Source organism: Saccopteryx leptura, chromosome 3 (assembly GCF_036850995.1).
Source record: "Saccopteryx leptura isolate mSacLep1 chromosome 3, mSacLep1_pri_phased_curated, whole genome shotgun sequence".
In the NCBI taxonomy this organism is placed as follows: domain Eukaryota; kingdom Metazoa; phylum Chordata; class Mammalia; order Chiroptera; family Emballonuridae; genus Saccopteryx; species Saccopteryx leptura.
In genome coordinates this window covers 252,593,208-252,614,048 of record NC_089505.1, presented here as the reverse complement: position 1 = coordinate 252,614,048, position 20,841 = coordinate 252,593,208, and the positions used below count along the sequence as shown (strand labels likewise).

Here is a 20,841-nt window from a genome sequence, read left to right as displayed (position 1 = left end):
TGCTAACCCTCAAACCCAAGCTGCATTCTCCCTTAGGGCAAAGAGCTGTCTCTGCAGGCAGTCCTGCTACTGTGCTACTGTTTATAACAGTGTCCTGGCCAGTCGGCAGCCCGAGTCAACTGGAACCGATTAGATGCAGGTAAGACTGCCTTGCATGGGTCGTCTCAGTAGTGGCAGAGAATGCGATTTTCCACCTTAGAAGTCCTTTTGACATGAAGGCTTTTCAAGGGGCAGAGAGCATGGCTCTGAGCAAACCCACTGGAGTCAAATTTGGGCTGTGCAGGTTATTAGCAAGTTGCTGAGCCCCAGACTCAGTTTCACTGAGTCAAACTGCACAGGGCTGTTGGGAGAATGAAGAGAAAAATCTCTGCAGTGTCAGCAGTGTGCCTGTCACACAGGATGTGCTTGATACCTGTTGCCATTGTCATCATTATAATAATTATAGAATTTTTACATGGCAGTTAGATTTACCCATCACTTCCCACCAGACTATGAGCAGGGGCCACTTCTCATACTTTGCCTTAATTCCTGTCAGATTCTGGACTTTGGAAAATAACAATCCTGTCGGGTTTCAAAACAAATCTTGGGAGCTGACAAAGGCTTTGCTAATTTTTTATTTTACAAAGTAAGGAAACGTCAGAAAGTCAGTTCTTACCTATTGCTACCACAATGTGATTTTTAAAAAAAAGAATTTAATGCTGGCTCTGGCCAGTTTGCTCAGTGGATAGTGTCGACCTGGCGTATGGATGTCCCAGGTTCGATTCCCAGTTGGGGCACACAAAAGAAGTGACCATCTGCTTCTCTTCCCCTCCCTCTCCTCCTCCTCTCTCTTCCCCTCCCGCAGCCCGTGGCTCAACTGGTCCGAGTATCTGCTCCAGACAGGGGTTGCTGGGTAGATCCCGGTTGGGGCACATGAGGGAGTCTCACTATCTCCCATCTCTCCCTTAAAAAATGAAAAAGAATTTAATGCCAAACTATTGGGAAGCATACAATAAAATGATTTGTAAAAAGTCATGTAACTCTAGCTTTATGTTAATCATGCTTTTTTCTCTTTCCAAAGCAGACCAGTGGCCACATCACCCTACATGGGCTCCAGTCCATGCCCCACAGTTTGGGAACCTGCTCTGCAAAACAGCCGCTTGGTAAATATTTGTTGAATCACTGAATTCCAGACTCGGCTACAACCCCCTGAGCAAGCGCGGGCCTGCAGCCCGAGATGCCCGGGCGCACGAGCCAAGGGTACAGCAGTCTTCAGTCCTGCACGTGGCTCTGGCCTTCACACAGTTGGGAGGCCCTCTGGACAGAGGGACGCGGGAGGCAGCATAGCTCATTGGGTGAGCAGACTTGCATTCGAACCTCCTTCTACCAGGGACCATCCCTCTAAGCCTTAGCTTCCTCATCTGTAAACTAGGGGTGCCGGACCTGCCACATGGGGCGATCTGTGAGGATTAAATGAGCTCAAGTACAGTATCTGGCACACAGAAACCTCTAAGTAAGGGTGAGCTGCCACCACCACCTTCGATATGGGGTGGGTGGCACAAAGTAGCACAGAAGAAGCCATCCCAGAACTGGGAGCCATCTAGCCCGATGACCTCAGAGGACCGAGACTGCCGCTGACCTGTTCGAGGTGATAGTGGTCCGTGGGGTATGGGTCATGGTGGTGGCCCAGGGTATAAATCCTCCGGTGCTCACAGGATGTGGGAGAGGAGATTGTCCGTGTAGGTTGTTCCCTCTTCTGAGAGGAATTAGAAGAACTGTCTGTAGCTGTCTGTTTAGAGGGAGATAACCAAGAGTTAATTTGAAAAAACAAAAACCAAACCCACACACCACACTCTCACATGCCGTCTACCCCCGCTTGCGGCATCTTGCTGGACTTCCCGAAATCTTGAGTTTATCCTGGTTGTGGGTAGTGGGAGGACCCCTGAAGGGTGCGATTGTCTAAATACGATGTGGTTGGCTCAGCGGGCAGAGAAATCAGCTGCCAGACCCTGGAAAGTTGGGTTTGTTTTCTCAAATGTGGGAGTAGTGACCAGGCTTTGGGGAAGGTCTCACTACAGCAGGCCTCCCACTGGTGCATCCCAGTCTGATCAAGAATGGCGTCCCTGCCCTGGCCGGTTGGCTCAGCGGTAGAGCGTCGGCCTAGCGTGTGGAGGACCCAGGTTCGATTCCCGGCCAGGGCACACAGGAGAAGCGCCCATTTGCTTCTCCACCCCTCCGCCGCGCTTTCCTTTCTGTCTCTCTCTTCCCCTCCCGCAGCCAAGGCTCCATTGGAGCAAAGATGGCCCGGGCGCTGGGGATGGCTCTGTGGCCTCTGCCTCAGGCGCTCGAGTGGCTCTGGTCGCAACATGGCGACGCCCAGGATGGGCAGAGCATCGCCCCCTGGTGGGCGTGCCGGGTGGATCCCGGTCGGGCGCATGTGGGAGTCTGACTGTCTCTCCCTGTTTCCAGCTTCAGAAAAATGAAAAAGAAAAAGAAAAAAAAAAGAAAAAAAAAAAAGAATGGCGTCCCATTTGTGCCTTTGTTCCAAGGGACTCTGGCCAGCAGGGGAGATGCAAACACGCAGAAATGTGTGTCTGTGGGGCTAATCCTAGCCTGGGGAGGACTCAGAAATATGGGTACTTTGCGGATCATGGGCACCGGTTTCCCAGAAAGAAGTTCTTTAGAAAAAAAATCTTTTGGTTGGAGGCACTCTTTGGGATTCAGTTTAAATTGGAAGCGAGATGAGGGACGAAGGCCGCGCCAGGGAGGAGGTGAGTGCAGAGCCGTTTCCAGGCAGTGATCAGATGTTGGGATGGATGTGGCCAGAGGATAGGGGACCCACTGTGTCCCACTATCCCAGCCACCTGAACGCTTCATGCTGCCACCTAGACTCAGTGAAGGGGGCCAGGCGGTCCCAGGTGGTGCTCACTCTCCACAAGCCACATGCTCAGAAAAGACTGACATGTAGCTGACAGCCACCTTTAACACGAGGGCCCTCCTGACTCCCCGCCCGCCTGCTCACCTCCACAGAGCTAGGACCCTCTTGCATCTAGTGTCTTATTTCTGACAAACATCTAGGAACTTCTTCCTCCTTGGCTGTTGCTCTTATATCCCCTTAATCTCATTTGCTTATTTTTATTTTACATGTCTTTTGTTAGTGTCATAAATCCTTTTGGGGGCAAGGCAAGGCTAAAACAAAGACTTACAAAAGTTATTTTTACTCCCCCTTCTCAATTATAAAGTCATAAATGCTCAGAAAAATGGACTCTAGGTATCTAGGAAAAAGAAGACTCATTTCCATTATGCAACACAACTACTATCAATTCTTAAAACTGGTGGACATGTGCAGCCTCTGTCCAGAGGGCCCAACCCTCCCAGAGTTTTCTAATTGGTTTGGTCCAGTGATGCGGGGCTGACGCTTATTTCTAATAAAGACGGTGTCTTTATCTCAAGATCTCAGGGCCCTTACAAGCCTGGAATCATGATGAGGGCAGAGGGCAAGCACCTTCTGAGGACCAAATGAAGTAAAACAGAGAAGGCAGTCCCCCCAGGTACCATCTGAGCTTCTGGATCCAGTCAAGCCCGAATCCTGATCCACCCTTTGGTAACTTAGGCCAGAAGTGTTGGGTTCACCACGTGGACGCACTTTCCCTCCCTGGCGACCCAGCTCTGAGGCAGCAGCTCCGCCTGCGCCACACCCAGCCTCTCTCTGACCCTCGCTCCTCTCCACAATGGGTGGAGTGGAACTGGGCCTGCAGCCACCACCTCCCTCTTCTGCCTCTCGGGAGCCAGCCACCCAGCTGGCAGACAGAAAGTGCTGGCAGTCATTCTTGGGACCCTGCAGAGATCCAGTACCTGGTGAGGCAGGTCCTGATACATCTACTCCCTGCAGCTGTTAGCCAGGACCAAAAAGGGTCTCCTAGCTACCCCCTTCAATTGGTTCAGAACTCAGGGAAATTACTATTAAATCCCAGTAACTGAAAGAAACTAAGCTGATACACAAGAATTTTTCCTTTCATCTAAACTCTGCCTGTCCTCCAACTCTCACCCACTTTATAACACATGGGTTGTTGTTGATCAGACAACAATAAAGCCAAGAACTTGTAATAGTCTCATGTTGGGTGAATGTGTACCCGGCCTAGGCTGCGTGTGAACATGGTCGCAAGTAACATGTCATCTCCACATCACACACAGGGAGACGAGCTGCTGAGAGGCAGGGCCCTGATGGCTGGGGGGCAGCCTCTGCAGAGCGGGCTGAAATGCGGCCCCCAGCACCAAGCCATGGGATTTCAGAACCCGCTTTGCTGTTTCTCAGGGTCAGGTGAGCCCATTCCAGTGCCTACTCTGAGAGCTATTGTGTTAACCTCAGCAAAAGTACTTCTCTGAGTAAAAAGGCGTATCCTGCTTGATACAAACCCAGGAGATAAGGGGATGGCTTGTCACAACACAAAGGTTTCCAAAGATCTCAATAAATACTTCCTGAATGAGCAGATAAGGGCCCTTCAGTATGATTCAGATTTCAAGGGTTAAATTCTTATCCAACACACATTGGACAGTCATCTCTCTGAGGTCAGAAGCTACCCTTGTATTGAACGTGGTGATATGCACTCAACATTTAGTTCTCAGAAGCCAGTTAACACATCAGTCACCTCTGTATTAGTCAGCTGTTACCCTAATCCACCCCATGTCCAGGTTAACAATATGTAGAAAGTCATTCTGAGAAATAAGGCATACCCAGTTTTCCTAGTATTCATGAGCCATCAGAAATACCCCCATCCATCCTCCCTAGTCCCAAACAGCTCTTTCCCACTGCACGGAGTCAAATGCAAAGCTTCCTGAACGTGTGACTGAGGAAGGCCTTTCAGTATCTCCTAATTTAATGACAGGTTTATACAAAGGAGCGGAAAAGCCAGAAAACTTTGAGGCATGCCCACAGTTCACCACTCTTGCGGGCTGTGCTAGCGGTATGGCCTGGCCCAGTCTGTAGCCTTCCCGCCCAGCTGCTCTGAGTTGGTCTGGACTCGGGAGAGTGTGTCAGAGAGGCTCCACTGGAAGCCTTGGCTTATTTCTACTATAAGACAGTTCTTGCAAAGTAGTGAGTGTGACCTACAAACAAAAAGAATGTACTATCAGGGCATCTCCAGGAACAGTGAGGGGAAACACCTTCTACCCACAGGCAGCTCTGATCCAACTCTGCTCACGGGTTCCACACACAGACAGTAAAAAGCAGCCACCTGAGCAGTGCACGTGTGTACACACATTCACAAACTAGATTCTTCACCATCATTCTGCTATTTGTGTGCACAGGCTACTGACACACCTACCAACCTACTAATCTGAGCTTCACCTTCAACTCAGATTCCCCCTGCGTTGTAAACTTGCCTTGCACCCGACCGGGCCGCTAGCTCAGTTGGTTAGAGCACTGTCCTGATATGCCAAGCTTGCAGGTTCACTGAGGGTTCGATCCCTGGCCAGTGCACATAGAATAATCAACCAAGGGATACATAAATAAGTGGAACAATACGTTGATGTTTCTTTTTCTCTCTGCCATAGCAGCTGGCAGACAGTGGCTCTGGGAGAGAAAGGTGTGCCCAGGGCTGTTTTTTCAAGGACACTTGGAACTATTAAGGGGCACCTGGCTTACAGCTTTCCTGAGTGGGAGACTCCTAATGATTTTATTGGTGAGACTATGAGAAGGCTGGCAACTGTCAGTTTTCTCCTCCCTCTGGCATGGAGACAAATGGGATGAAACCCACCTCCAGAGAGGCAAGCAAACAAGTAAGTACAGCCACTTCATCACCCTGGGTCCCCAGGCCCACCCAGCAGCCGTTTCAGGAGGCCAGCAGGCTGAGGTGTTTTAAATAGGCCAGAGAACATCATGTTAAGAAATTGCTTAAGGAGCCTGGCCACACCATCCAGGAGTCGTACAGAAATGTTAAGCAAGAAGAGCTCTATACAGAGGGGAATGGTAAACCCCGATGCCAGGCCAGGCCATCTGTCTCAGTGGTTTAGCTTCTTTGGGCCTCAGTTGCCTTGTGTGTACCACAAGGGGCTGCACTGATGACCTTCAAGGTCTATCTGAGCTCTCGCAATTTTATGTGTAATCCTCCTCCCTCCTAAGACTATTACAGGTCAGAAGGGTTTGACTAAGACTGCTGCTTAGTGCTGGCCAGGTAGCTCAGTTGGAGCGTCGTCCTGAAGCACAGAGGTTGCCAGTTCGATCCCTGGTCAGGGCGCATACAGGAACAGATTGATGTTCCTATTTCGTGCTCGCTCTCTTTTCATCTCTCTAAAGTTAATAGAAATAAACATTTTTTAAAAAAGACTGCTGTTTAGCTGATTCAAGAGCCACGGGACATATGTCGGCTATACTTTAATAAAAACAAGTAATGAAAGTAAGTCATCACCATACTCCGCCTAAAAAAGCCAGAGGATTCACCCAGATGATTAAGTAGAATTTCTGCTGTCTGTATTTTTAGAGTTGGCTTACTAGTAGTTATGACCACAATTCATATTATTTTTACTGCAATCCACCACCAAAATAGATCTCAACATCTGATGCATTCTTCCTATTGCAAGAGGTTCTCGTTTTATTTTTTTAAGAAAGTATGCACAAACACAGTACATATAAATATATGCCGTTCCTCTCTACCTCGGGCTCAGCGACTAGACCGACCACATAAAACTCCAGGCTGCTTTTGCCTCTCAGGAGACAGAAAACCAGAGGGATGAGTGCCTCAGAAAATTCCCATCTGGTGGTGGTGGTGGTGGTGGTGGGGTGGGGGGTGTTGGATGGGCTGTTGTCTCAAATTCTTCAGCAAAGCATACCTTCTTTCTCAGTATCTATCAGACTGACAGGCCTGTGACCAATCCTTTTTTCTCTGGTAAACAGGAAGTTGTCACCCATTTTGCCAACAGGTCTTTGGGAACAGGTAGCACTGGCTCACCTGTCCTAAGGGCCTATACTGGTTCCAGGTGTCCTGTTTCAAAGAGGCAAGCAGAGCAGAAAACCAGCCAGGCCAGCACATGCTCGTTTACGCCCCCCCCCCCCCCCCCCCCAGCAGGCAGTTTGGGTCTCAGCAGCAGCTGCTGGGGTGGGGGGGACTCTGTCCGAGACGCTGGGGCACTACCCTCTCAGGGACCCAGAGAATAGATAAGGTGGGCATTCTTTCACTGGGGGGGAAAAACAACAAAAAGAAAATTCCCACATGTTTAAAAGACTTTTATGTTTCTCAGTTTTGAAGTTAGGTGGAAGAAATTTTGACACAAAAGAAGACTCTGATGCCACACTTAGCTTCCCTGGAAGGGCTGAGGGCTGGGAGCTGGAAGGCCGAGTTTTAGGTAGCCCTGACCGTGGGCTCTACGAATTAGTAAAATGGAAACAATCGCCTCCTCCTACCCACAGCGTAAAGAGCTGAGATGCCATGTGCATATGAAGACAGACACAAGTGGGAGCGTTAGCGAGATGCCTTTGGGCTTCCTGAAATGGAGAGCATGTCAGAGCTTTTGGTGAAGCCTCACACAGTTAACTGCTTTAATTTAGCCACATGGGATAAAAAGATCTTCATCTATGCAATGTGAACCTGACAACTGTCATCTAGAAGATAAGGCAGCTCCTATCTATCCCCAAGACCTCCTGCCACCTATGCCGTAGAGCTCGGTCTCGGCAGCAGTGGCTAGGGGACACTGCTGTCTGGTGTCCACTACAAAGCACAGGGCTGTCCCTCCCAACACATTTTTTTTTTTTCAGAGAGAGAGAGGGATAGACAGGGACAGACAGGAATGGAGAGAGATGAGAAGCATCAATCATTAGTTTTTCATTGCATGTTGCAACACCTTAGTTGTTCATTGATTGCTTTCTCATATGTGCCTTGACCGCGGGCCTTCAGCAGACCGAGTAACCCCTTGCTGGAGCCAGCAACCTTGGGTTCAAGCTGGTGAGCTTTTTGCTCAAACCAGATGAGCCCGCGCTCAATCTGGCGACCTCGGGGTTTCGAACCTGGGTCCTCTGCATCTCAGTCCAATGCTCTATCCACTGTGCCACTGCCTGGTCAGGCATTTGCCTTTCTCAATAAACCACCATACACTAATTTCATTCGCTACATTTTATAGATTTTACATTTCAATCCATTTTCTCTTTACCCTCCCCCCACCCTACTCTCTCCCAATCCCTTCATTCCAACGGGAGGGAGACAGCAGAAACATTTCTGATCAGAGAGCCTGAAAGGAGACGGGGCGGGGCTTTCATGGAGAGACAGGGGATCCTCATGCCTCCAGTGAAGAGGCTGATGAGGTTTTAAGCCAACGCCCTAGTTGAAAACTCCACCATTTAGGTGGCTCTTTTGCAATGAAGGGGGGTATCTGGTACGTTTGATAGGTAAAATTTACTAAAATGTATTGAATAAATACTTTCTTAATGTTCTCTGAGAGGCAGCAAGCAGATTTGGGTTTGTATTCTGGGTGAGCAGAGTGTGGGCCTGAGCGCAAGTCACGTCACTTCTCCGAGCCTGGGCGGTTTCTGCTGCAGAAATGAAGTGTCCATGTGTAGCTCACAGGGTGGGTGTGAGGACCAAAGCCAGTAATGCAGGCGCAGTGCCAGGGACAGCTCCACACCACTGTTCCTTCCCTTCCCTTCCTTGGGAAGGACAGACTCAAAGGAAATGCGTCCACACTGTGATGGTTTTGTGTTCAAAGGATCAATGATCACAGCTAATGGCAGAACCAAGTGTGGATTCAGGCCTCTCCCTCACCTCCAAACTCTGCACGCTCAGGGGTCACACACCACTTCAGCTTGTAAAAATACTCTCTTAAAAAAGCAGTAAGTGAACTCCATTTTGTAGACATGCCTTCAGTTTTAATGTTTGTTGGGGCTGGATTGGGTGGAAAAACTCTTTTAAGAAAAGGAAAAATTTCTGGTATTCTATACTCTTCTGCGTCTATAATTGAAATCTCAAAAATTACAAAAGTCAATGACTTTGTTTTTCTACTTAATTAAAAATGAAAACAAGCACAACTTTCAAATACTGTACTCAAAAGCCCGTCAAGGGCCCTGGCCGGTTGGCTCAGTGGCAGAGCGTCGGCCTGGCGTGCGGAAGTCCTGGATTCAATTCCCGGCCAGGGCACACAGGAGAAGCGCCCATCTGCTTCTCCACTCCTTCCCCTCTCCTTCCTCTCTGTCTCTCTCTTCCCCTCCTGCAGCCGAGGCTCCATTGGAGCAAAGATGGCCCGGGCACAGGGGACAGCTCCGTGGCCTCTGCTTCAGGCACTAGAATGGCTCTGGTCGCAACAGAGCAACACCCCAATGGGCACAGCATCACCCCCTAGTGGGCGTGCCGGGTGGATCCCGGTCGGGCGCATGTGGAAGTCTGTATGACTGCCTCCCTGTTTCCAGCTTCAGAAAGATACAAAAAACAACAACAACAAAAAAAAACCCGTCAAGGATAAAACGAATTGCTTCTCAGTACTTTGGTATAAACCACATGATCTAACAACGCTTTAGACAACACCTGGGGTGGATGGGCGGGGTCTGGGCTACTGTTCAGGACAACTGCTCTGAATAGCCAGAAAGTCATAAAACGCAGCTTGTAATAAACAGGATGTCAAAGGTTCAAGTGCAGGGCATGAGGAAGGACCAAGTTTTCCAGTCTGGGCAAAACATGGCTAGAGGCCGATGATGCCATAAAAGACATGACATTTTTCCTGTGTAAAGGATGACTGCCCACCTAATAAAATACAGCAAAACACCAAATTGCAATCCAAAGACCAGCCTTTTCCAACTGGGTTCTAGGAGAGAATTCAGAGCCAAAAACAATGATTGAATGACTCTTCTCAATTCTGCAAAGGACAGTACACCGTACCATTCTAGGTGCACAGAAAAAGTTAACTCATTATATAAGGATGGATACCTTAAGGTGCTGGGGCTTAACTGTGAATAATTGATTAAGAAGGGCTGCTCAAATCCAGAAACAATACTTAGGTGGTAGTAAACATAGATGGTGAACCAAAAAAAAAAAAAAAAAAAAAAAGGGCTCAACCCTATACATGTATGTGTAAGGTAGGCAGGCCTTGCTATGGTCAGGCTTCGAGTTGCCATCTTAGGGACCAGACTGTAATACTTGCTAAGTAGGCTCCAAGGCCATCACATGAATGGGCCACATGGGCATTAGTCACATACTTATTCTCATATTTCTCCCCTTTCCAACTGGGGTCTAAGAAAACTCTAAAATAAAACTTGTACATTTGGTAGTTATTTAAAAAATAACACAGCTGAAAGGCCCTAAATATAAGTATTCAACGGGGAAGAGAAAAATAGCAGTGAACTGGAAAGGTAGGGAGATAGTATTCACTGCTCCTCCACTATGAGCAAGCTGTGAGATCTTAGGCAAGTCCCCGTCTGACCTGTCTGATAAGAACTCAAAATCCCTTCCAATTCCAAGACCTATAATTCTAAGCAGTTGGCTTGTTTAGAGCAATCCTCGCCACCCAGCAAGGCAAATAAATGTCCAACTAACTCCTCCTGCAGCTTACCTTACTTTTAATGTGCCATTATTATTTCCACAGTGGACACACTGCTCCCTAACACCAGGCAGAGAATGCAACAGCAAGAAGGGTACCTAGAGCCACAGGAGTCCACCTCTGCCATGTCTCTTCAATCTCTAAACTCCTGGCTGGGGACTCACGGTTCACTGCTGCGACTAAGGTGTCTGTCTTGATCCCTCATTCTCCCTTGACCTCTCACCTCCCCTTCTGGTAAAACCCCTTATTTAAAAAAAAACCCCCAAAAAACAAACAAACAAACAAAAAAAACCCCAACACATGCACATATATTACTTACTAACTCAAAGAGCAGTCTCACCCATTTCTATCTCAGCTTCTTGCTCCTTACAGAAATAAACACACTTTCACCTCTGATGCCTCTTCTTGTATTTGTCTCCATTTTTTTAATCCCATGTGGTTTACCATTTCCTGACTTGCAGATTTAAATATTATTTAAGGACTGCTTATTATGGAAGATGATTTAGCCATTTTATATACCTTCAAGTTTCTTTCTATAAAGCAAATAGTTCCCTAATCCCTCAGCTTCAGAGCCAGAATCCAGCCACTCAGCACAGCGACAGCGGAGGCAGCGACACTTGACCAGATCTGGGTTAGCCTGCTCCTGGAGTATATGCATGCCACGACTAAATTCTTCTAAGATCCCATTAAAATGATCCTTGTCTGTGAAGATGCTAATAACATTTTAATATAACTTTAGAATTCTGCAGCAGTGAACAAATCACCAGGTTTAAATGGACCAAACCCTAAACAACAGTAATTTGGAAAACTGTTCATTAAGTGACGTTAAAACCCAGAACCTCTCTAGTTCTAGACAGTTCATTTCTCTACTCTCTCTGCCCAAGAATCCCCTTCCTTGCAGGTTCCAAACCCTCCGGCCTCACAGGCCTCACGTGTAGGTATCCGGGAGGAAGTCAGTTCTAAGTTGGGGAGCAAAGCTGCGCAGCTTACCCACAGCTAAACTGTTCACATCTCACGTTGACACGGGCCAACTCCACAAAGACAAAAGCACAGCGGAGGAACAGACCGGAGGTCCTTCCATTCTGTCCTCCTTCAAGTCTCCCCAGATAGGAAGTGAGAGAAACGAAAAGCTGTCCATCAGATGTACCAACAGGAGTGTGAGTTTAGCAATTTACAGAATGCTAACCTTTTGTTGTTGTTGTTTTAATTCTTTTCATTACTCATCTAGCAAATGTGTAGCAATGGCTCAGGCCCTGGAATTCTCTCACACATCCGTGTTTAGTGCTAGGCACGGCCTTGCCACCTAGGTATTTGTGTTCACCTGGATGAATGTTTGTAGCTGAGGGGCCGGGAAAGGCCTATGCGGCAAGAGAGAAAGCTGACGAGAGGGCAGGAAGCCTGAGGAGCCTAAAGCTGGTGGTGGCTAACAGCCAGCGGTACCACTCTTAGTCACAGACTGAGCACAAAACAGCTAGAAAACGTGACACACAGTCACTGAGATTCCCTCAGATCACCTACCTGTAAAGGGTTCTCAAGGTTACAATAAAGCAAATGAGTAAAATAGGAAAACCTAAGATTTTACACACTATACATTAATCCTCACTTGACACCATTGACAGGTTCTACAACTCTAAGCAAAATGATGTATAACGAAGCCCATTTTACCATAGGCTAAACTGACATCCACAAGAGTTCAGTTCCTACACTGTCTCACCAATGTGATCACAAAATGACATCGAATGACATGACATTATCTGAACCTGTTGTATCTGGGGTTCAGATCTCCCATTTACTTACTGGGCATTTATACACAAAGCTTTATAGGGCTGCAGAGATGAAAATGATGAAAAACCCGCTTCTAACTGATGAAGATTCATTCACTCAGCAAGTAAGATGTGAAAGCCAAAAAAGGGACAGGCTTTCAAGTGGCAAGAAAGTGCAAACAACAGAGTGCTATGGGATTTTAAACAAGGGACAACAATCATAACTGGCCAAGGGAGAAACAGGAGGACACACGAATGGGTCAACAGCCCAAACTCAGAAAGCCAGGACGGCTGCTCAGCAGGAGGCCCCGGAGGTGGTCTGGCAGGAGATGTGGACGGGCAAGGAGAGCCAGGGGAGCACTGGCGGCACGGCGTGGGCCCTGGGAACGGGTGCACGGCAGGCAGGAGATGTGGACGGGCAAGGAGAGCCAGGGGAGCACTGGCGGCACGGCGTGGGCCCTGGGAACGGGTGCACGGCAGGCAGGAGATGTGGACGGGCAAGGAGAGCCAGGGGAGCACTGGCGGCACGGCGTGGGCCCTGGGAACAGGTGCACGGCAGGCAGGTGTGGACGGGCAAGGAGAGCCAGGGGAGCACTGGCGGCACGGCGTGGGCCCTGGGAACAGGTGCACGGCAGGCAGGAGATGTGGACGGGCAAGGAGAGCCAGGGGAGCACTGGCGGCACGGCGTGGGCCCTGGGAACAGGTGCAGGGCAGGCAGGAGATGTGGACGGGCAAGGAGAGCCAGGGGAGCACTGGCGGCACGGCGTGGGCCCTGGGAACAGGTGCACAGCAGGAGGTGTGGATGGGCAAGGAGAGCCAGGGGAGCACTGGCGGCACGGCGTGGGCCCTGGGAACAGGTGCACGGCAGGCAGGAGATGTGGACGGGCAAGGAGAGCCAGGGGAGCACTGGCGGCACGGCGTGGGCCCTGGGAACGGGTGCAGGGCAGGCAGGAGATGTGGACGGGCAAGGAGAGCCAGGGGAGCACCGGCGGCACGGCGTGGGCCCTGGGAACGGGTGCAGGGCAGGCAGGTGTGGACGGGTGTGCACACACTAAGCAGGGCACTAATTTGACTTTGAGGAACTGCATCATGGTTGTACCACCCTGAGAAGTCAGGTGGATAAGCTGTTTTGGGGGTAACAACCATTAGGGTTGGCGAGTGTTGAGCACCCAAGTCAGACAACTACTTGACAGGGCATCGGGGTAGCCCTCCCTCAACTTCAGCCTCTAACACCGATTGCGCGTCAGTATGTTGTCCACAACGTCCTGCTTGCCTCTGAACCCCAGGAGCAGAGGGAAGCCCCTGGCTCCACAGCAGAAACAGAAGATACACCCTCGTTCCTCGAGTGACGGCTCTGCAGGTTTGCCTACACACATGCGGTTCTCTCAGAAAACTCTCATGGTTACAGTCAATTGTAAGTGTAAGAGGGTCTTATCACCACTTCTTTCAGTGATAAATGAGTTTCAAATTCTAAACATCTCCCTCACCAACACAAGTTTTAGAATGCAAGACGCTGCGGGAAGCTGTGGACTCCACGGGCGCTGACGCAGCCGCTCACTCCCCCAGCTCCAGCTCACAGACGTCTCACTCGCTGTCTCAGGACAGAAAGTCTAACGAAAGGGCACTTGTGAGCACACGGGACACCTGGTGCCTAAGCCACTGCTGGCCCTCCCATCATCAGAACACACCTTAGGGGTGTGTTCCTAAGAGTCAATGGCCTAATGAGGGGCTGTCTTGAGAAAGGAGGTACTATATATTAGCAGTCCCTTGTTGGTAAACAAACGGGATGAAGGCAACTGGCCATACACATCAGGCTTCAGGGAATGCAGCTAAGGGGGCTCCTTCTCCAGGGAGCTCCTGTGTCTGGAAGCAGCAGCGCTGTTTCTACACTTCTTCCAGGCATCTGGTGTTACCCTAGAGCAGCACACTGATCTCCTGTGGATTAAAGGCCAAAAGCAGGAGGGATGCTGGCTTCCATCGGCCCTCTCCTTCTGCCCTCTCCTGATTCCCCTCTGGCAGGTAGCTGGGAAGCAGCTGTGAATGACAGTTTCACTCTGGAGCATAGGAAGCCACCTTTTAACCCGCCTGCTGTTGTTTGTCTCTCGAAACGTGACAAAAGAACAGATGTAAGCAACATGCCAACTGTTGAGAGGATCTGCTCGGCGCACCATAGGAAGCCTGCTCAGAGCCGCCTCACGCCAGCCGCTCCATGGAAGGACAGCTGAGTCCATTTCCTGAAACCCCTACACGCGCTCTGTTCACGTCAGGTTGGGATCCGCTCTATTCAGGCGACTCACCATGCACATCCCCGCTTCCGCCTTCACCGTGTGGCTGCCAGACTTGAAGCTACTTCCGAAACCCTGTTCAAATGCCTCCGAGGTCAAGTCCAGCCTTACCTCCTCGTGGTCTTCTTTGACCACCTTCCCAAAGCACACGGGTTCAGAGTACTCTGCCGTCTGTGCCAGTCTCTAAGCCTCTTACGGTCAACTTCATCTCTGCCCAAACTATCCTGTTACCTGCACGAGGGCTGGAGCCATGGCTCACACACCACTCTATTCCCAGAGTAGTGTTGCATGATGAGTCTATTACAAAGCAAGTTTTAAAGGTCAGCAACCAGTATTTTAAAATATGAAATGAAAAGATACTCATGGGACACCTGAGGAACTACTGGGGAATTATTAGATATGAGATTCCTATGGATTTTCTTAGGTACGGTACTGGTGTTGTGAGTGTGTAGGAGAATGCCTTATTTTTAGGAGGTGGATGCTGAGGTAATTAGAGGTGACTTACTTTCAACAGATCAGCAAAAATATATGTGTGTGCGCACGCGCAGGCATCTGTAAGTACACACACATGCAAATGGGGCAAAATGCTACAACTGCCGAATATAGGTGTAGCATATACAGGGTTCATCGTATCATTCTTTAGATTTTCCTATGTGCTTGAAAAGTTTCATAATCAAAAGTGGAAGAAAATGAAACAGAAGAGAAAAAAATCATAATGCAGAACATGAAGTACAAGAAGTACAATCCGGCTTTAGGTGTCTCTGGACGTGTGTGTGCTCCAGGTTACAAGGTAAACATATTTCATACTGTAGGTCAAGGCCAAGAGTTTGAAAATGCATCTCACTGCACCAAGCCCACAGCAGGCATGCAATGAACGATTTGTTAATTAACTTCTAGAAGCCCAGTAGGTAAATGAAGCAGCAAGCTGAGAAATCATTTTGTCTCCAGTTATATCTCATTAACTCAAGCTGTGTGAAAATATCCAAGCCCTTTCCTGCCTCAGCGCGCAGAGGCCTAACCTCAACTCAGCCTCGAGGCCTTGCCTCTCAGATGTTTAATTACTCCTCAGCAAGGCTCTCCCTCATGCCAGGGAGGGGACTGTGTTCAGGACTCTGAGTAGGGTTTGCCTAGGATTAGGTGTTTTGCAGGAGTAGGGACTTTCAGTACTAAAACCAGGATTGTCTCAGACAAACCAGAGAGGTATTCACCATAAATTTGAGGGAAGACTGCAAGAGAACTTGGGACAGGTCTGGGAGAGCTGACACTGTCATGTCATGTGGTGATGTTACCACTGAAACATGAACAACGAAGGCAAACCCACTGCAGTAAAAAGTGGCCAGACAGAGATCCCTGACGACATCCCAAAAGCAACAGCATGTGCCGAATTGCAAGTGTCCCTCACGCCCTTAACCGGAGCCTCTCCTGATCACTCCTCACTAACCTGGAAAGCAAGCAACTTACTGTAAAAACATCGTCATCGCCAAGCTCAGCTTCATTATGGATGGTGGAAGATGATGTGGTTGAGCCTAAAATGACAAAAAATGTAATAAGGAGTATTTTCAAAGAGGAAAAGTCAAATCCAATCATTTCAAGGTATATTTTAATAAAGCCACATTCCACTCCTTTCATATGTGGATCACTTGCAGAAATATGTTACCTGGGAATTAATGCTTTTTAATTTACTCTTCTTTAATTGACTTTTGCCAGGATGCTCCCTAAATGAACTTTGCTGACCGTTGTTCCCAGTTAACCCCCCGAGCTTTTGCACGGGCCGCTACAGATCAAGCACACAGAGGCAATACGGAGGAGGGGCGAGGAGAGCCTGCCCGCTGCGCGGAGGTGCACCGTCTAGACCGGCCTCCGCGAGCGATGCCCAGGTCCCAACTGTGTGCAGTGGGAAAAGCGCAGGATGGAGAGCCTCCGGGTTATACCTACCACCATCTCACTGTGTCAACTGCACTTAGCTTTCCGGTCTTTTCATCTACAAAAGAGGGGGTGACTAAACAGGCTGTAGGGTCACTGAAAATTCAGACACTGTACTCTAAAGCCCAGATTGTGGAAGTTCCCTTTTAAGCTGATACCAGGGCAAGTATGTTTTCCGTTTGAATACCAGGGCATCCATGAGTTTTCTGTTTTTGCAGAACAAAATTTAGGTCAGAAAACCTGGTTTATTTCATCATGGAATGAATTGATCATTTAGAATTCAATTTCTTTATTTTTCATCACTTCCTTCATTCTGTTATGCAAACCAACAGAACTTCCCTCTTTTCCGTTAATAGTACCCAGTAACATGTGGATCAACAAGTGACAATGGCCAAAAGGAAAAATATTTAAATTTCCCTAAGTGAGCTTGACTGGTGGTGGCGCAGTGGACAGAGTGTTGACCTGGAACACTGAGGTCCCAGGTTTGAAACCCTGGGGTCGCTGGCTTGAGCAAGGGGTCACTGGCTTGGCTTGAGCCCTGGTCAGGGCATGTATGACAAGCAATCAATGAACAACTAAAGTGACACAACTACAAGTTGATGCTTATCTCCCGTCTCTCTCCTTTCTTGTCTGTCTCAAAAAAAAAAAAAAGTTGCATAAGAGATATCCCAAAAGAGACATTTATCCTCTATCTTCTTTGCTTGGTTAGGTCTTTAAAAATATGCATTTAGAAAATATTTTGCGCCTGACCAGGCGGTGGCGCAGTGGATAGAGCGTCAGACTGGGATGCGGAGAACCCAGGTTGGAGACCCCGAGGTCACCAGCTTGAGCGCGGGCTCATCTGGTTTGAGTAAAAGCTCACCAGTTTGGACCCAAGGTCGCTGGCTCGAGCAAGGGGTTACTCGGTCTGCTGAAAGCCTGTGGTCAAGGCACATATGAGAAAGCAATCAGTGAACAACTAAGGCAGGGGTCCCCAAACTGCGGCCCCCTGAGGCTGTTTATCTGGCCCACTGCACTTCTGGAAGGGGCACCTCTTTCCTTGGTGGTCAGTGAGAGTACTCACGTGGTCAGGTGTCGCTCACGTACAGTACTACTTCCGGTGACGCGGGATATACGCGTCACGGCTCCAGAAGCACGTCATATCACTTGTTACGGCTAATGACAAATATGGAACCGGACATTGACCATCTCATTAGCCGAAAGCAGGCCCATAGTTCCCATTGAAATACTGGTCAGTTTGTTGATTTAAATTTACTTGTTCTTTATTTTAAATATTGTATTTGTTCCCGTTTTGTTTTTTTACTTTAAAATAAGATATGTGCAGTGTGCACAGGGATTTGTTCATAGTTTTTTTATCGTCTGGCCCTCCAACGGTCTGAGGAACAGTGAACTGGCCCCCTGTGTAAAAAGTTTGGGGACCCCTGAACTAAGGTGTAGCAACAAAAAACTGGTGATTGATGCTTCTCATCTCTCTCCATTCCTGTCTGTCTATCCCTCTCTCTGACTCTGTCTCTGTAAAAAAAAAAAAAAAAAAAAAAAATTTTGCTATTACATAAAATAGAAATAAAAGAACTGATCAGAAAGGGTATAGGAATATTTAAATCTTCAATGAGGAATCACAGGAGGAAAAACAAGTCCCATAATACCTTCTGTGCAGTTCCTATTGATCTTTCAGAATTCTTCTCTACTACTTGAATTATTCTAGTCAATCAGTGTTTAATTAAGGCAAGTTTGATAGAAAACAGCTAGATAGAGTATATATAGAAAAAAAATATACAAGTAATCAATTTTTGTTTGTAGATTCAGTAATTAACTATATGGACATATTGCAAACTGCTATCAGTAATATAGGAGCTATTTGCTCTCTAAACATTTAAGAGCTGCCTTAGCCAGAGAGTTCACTTGGTTAGAGCAGCATCCTGATATGCAAAGGTTGTGGGTTCAATTCCCAGTCAGGGCACATACAGGAAAAGATTGATGTTCCTGTCTCTCTCTCTAAAAATCAATCAATCAATAAAACAATTGAAACATTTAAAAGCTGTTTAATAACAGCATCTTAAACATTTGTTTCTTATGTAAGATCTATGACGTGAACACTAGTTTTTATTGGCTATCATTTGTCTGTAGTTAACAGACTCATGTTTTAGCTAGCATTGCCTTACAACTGATGTTAAGCAATTCTTTCTTGAAGGTTTTTCTCTCTTCCCACAAATCCACAATGAAGAAAATGACTTCTGAACACTTATTTCTTAAACAGATGAAGCATGTATTCTTTCATGATTAGCTTTTATATAATTTTTATAATTAATTCTGAGTTTGGCTTTTGGCTGGAAAGTTCTTTCTTCACAGGGTTGTGGGACCATTAACCCTTTGATTTCGTAACTGAATGTGTTAAAGTAGAGAACTTGCGTGTTTGCAATTGTGGACACTAGAAAAGCCTATGAGAACTGATGACCTAAGAGCCTTCTAGTCCAGGATCAAATACAACACAATGCCTACTAACCGTTCACCACAGACTGAGGCCCAAACCAAACTGGGCTCTGGGGGTCACAGATCCCTTTCCTGTTCAGTGGCAGCTGGACACCTGGGCTCTGATTACAAGAGGCCAGTGGGGAAGCCTGGAGCCGTCAGGACCCATATGAATCCATTCTCCACTTCTGAGCCAAGACAGATCAGACCAAAGCTGTTTCAATAGTCAGGGAAAGGTGAACTCCACCAAAAACTCATTCACATGAAAGTCTTGAACTTGTCTTTACAGAGCAAAGTCTAAAAACCAATTGGAACCACACTTTATTCTGAAATCTTTTACTTTATAACTGATCTCCTTGGATGTTCCTTAAAAAAACAACACCTTTTTTTTTGAGAGTGAGAGAGAGAGAGAGAGAGGGGAAGGGAGAGAGATGAGAAGCATCAACTCATAGACGTGGCCCTTTAGTTGTTCATTGATTGCTTCTCATATGTGCCTTGACCAGGGGGCTACAGCCAAGCCAGTGACCTTGGGCTCAAGCCAGCGAACCCTTGGGCTCAAGCCAGCAACTATCATTGACATGATCCCACACTCAAGCTGGTGACCCAGCTGGGGACCTCTGGGTTTTGGACCTTGGACCTCAGCCCCAGGCTGACACTCTATCCACTGTGCCACCACCGTCAGGCTGATGTTCCTAAAGTTTTGGCATCTACTGACCTGACCCCCATCCCTCCTACAAATAAACCACAAATATATGATGGACAACTGGAATGAAAAAGAGCTCAGAAAATTAACATAGTCCCGCTAAGAATGCAGTGACCAATCAATACCTTCTATAAGGTCTTCAATTGCTTTCCTCACTCCCCTGTCAAAGGCTCGAGCATCAGCAGGACTTTGGAAAGTAAGTCCAAACTTCCTATTGTCGACCTTCCAATGATGAAAGGTTGGGTTGGCTTTGGTGTAGACCAAGTCCTTTCTTACATAGCATTCCAATACCACCTGAAGGATTGAAACACACAGGCTGGTTACTTGTGAAACAGTCGTGCTGGTGTCTCATTACAAAAATCTAACTAGGGACCATCCATCATTGGCAGCAACTAATGGAAACCTTCCACCCATGCCTTCACATATCCATGTCTATTTCGAAAGGCCTTGGCTTCCCTCTGAAGACCACCCACACTCTGTTGAACCATCACCCCACCCCCACCCCATCCCCTTGTCTTTGGTGATCCAGATCACGTACTGTGGCACTCTTTAACCATACTCTTCATCTCACTCATTCCTCCTCCTCATCGCCTGACTGGGGCACTGAGCTCAGGCCCAGGCTGTGGGGCTGTGTGCTGTTCCAGGTTTACAGCTTCTATGTCAGGGTTCAATATTCCCTCCTCTGTCCTAATGGGTGTTTCCCAGTGACCTCAAATTAACTTAATTTGCTCTGAAATTTCTGCCACTAGTTTCCTCTCCCAACTTCCCCATATCTAGCAATGCCAACTGCTCTCTGTTTATTCTGTTTGGCTCAAAGTCCCCATGGTTATCTTTGCCTCTTCTGCTTTCTCTACCTCCTGTACTATTAATCACCAAGTCTATTTCATTTTCCTTTAATATCTTTTATCTCAACCCATTTCAGTTACTGCCATTCTGATCCGAGTCTCTATTAAACTTGTATCTGGATTATTATAACAATTTCCCGTTTCCAGCCATCTAGTTTCAGAATTGCCTTTAACTAAGCTGTAACTTTGAATAGATTATTTCAGACCCTTGGTCCTTTTTTTTTCTAAAATGGAAATAACACCAATGTTATCAATGAGTATATACACATGAACATGCCTGGAAAACACTGAATAATGAGATACTTCACAGGGTCACACTCCAGTATATTTGCACCATCAAGTTTTACTTTTATTTACTC

At 47.6% G+C, this 20,841-nt stretch overlaps 1 protein-coding gene across 2 annotated transcripts in view; it reads right to left on the bottom strand.

Moving 5' to 3' along the window:
• SPRED2 (sprouty related EVH1 domain containing 2) overlaps nucleotides 1-20,841 on the bottom strand; it is a 122,594-nt gene that overhangs the window by 4,009 nt on the left and 97,744 nt on the right. For both annotated transcript variants that reach the window (XM_066378132.1, XM_066378133.1), the window contains 3 exons: nucleotides 19,763-19,931; nucleotides 16,004-16,068; nucleotides 1,619-1,768 (listed from right to left, as the gene is read on the bottom strand). In XM_066378132.1, the coding sequence (XP_066234229.1) occupies nucleotides 1,619-1,768; nucleotides 16,004-16,068; nucleotides 19,763-19,931 (384 nt within the window). The remainder of the gene's footprint in view (nucleotides 1-1,618; nucleotides 1,769-16,003; nucleotides 16,069-19,762; nucleotides 19,932-20,841) is intronic.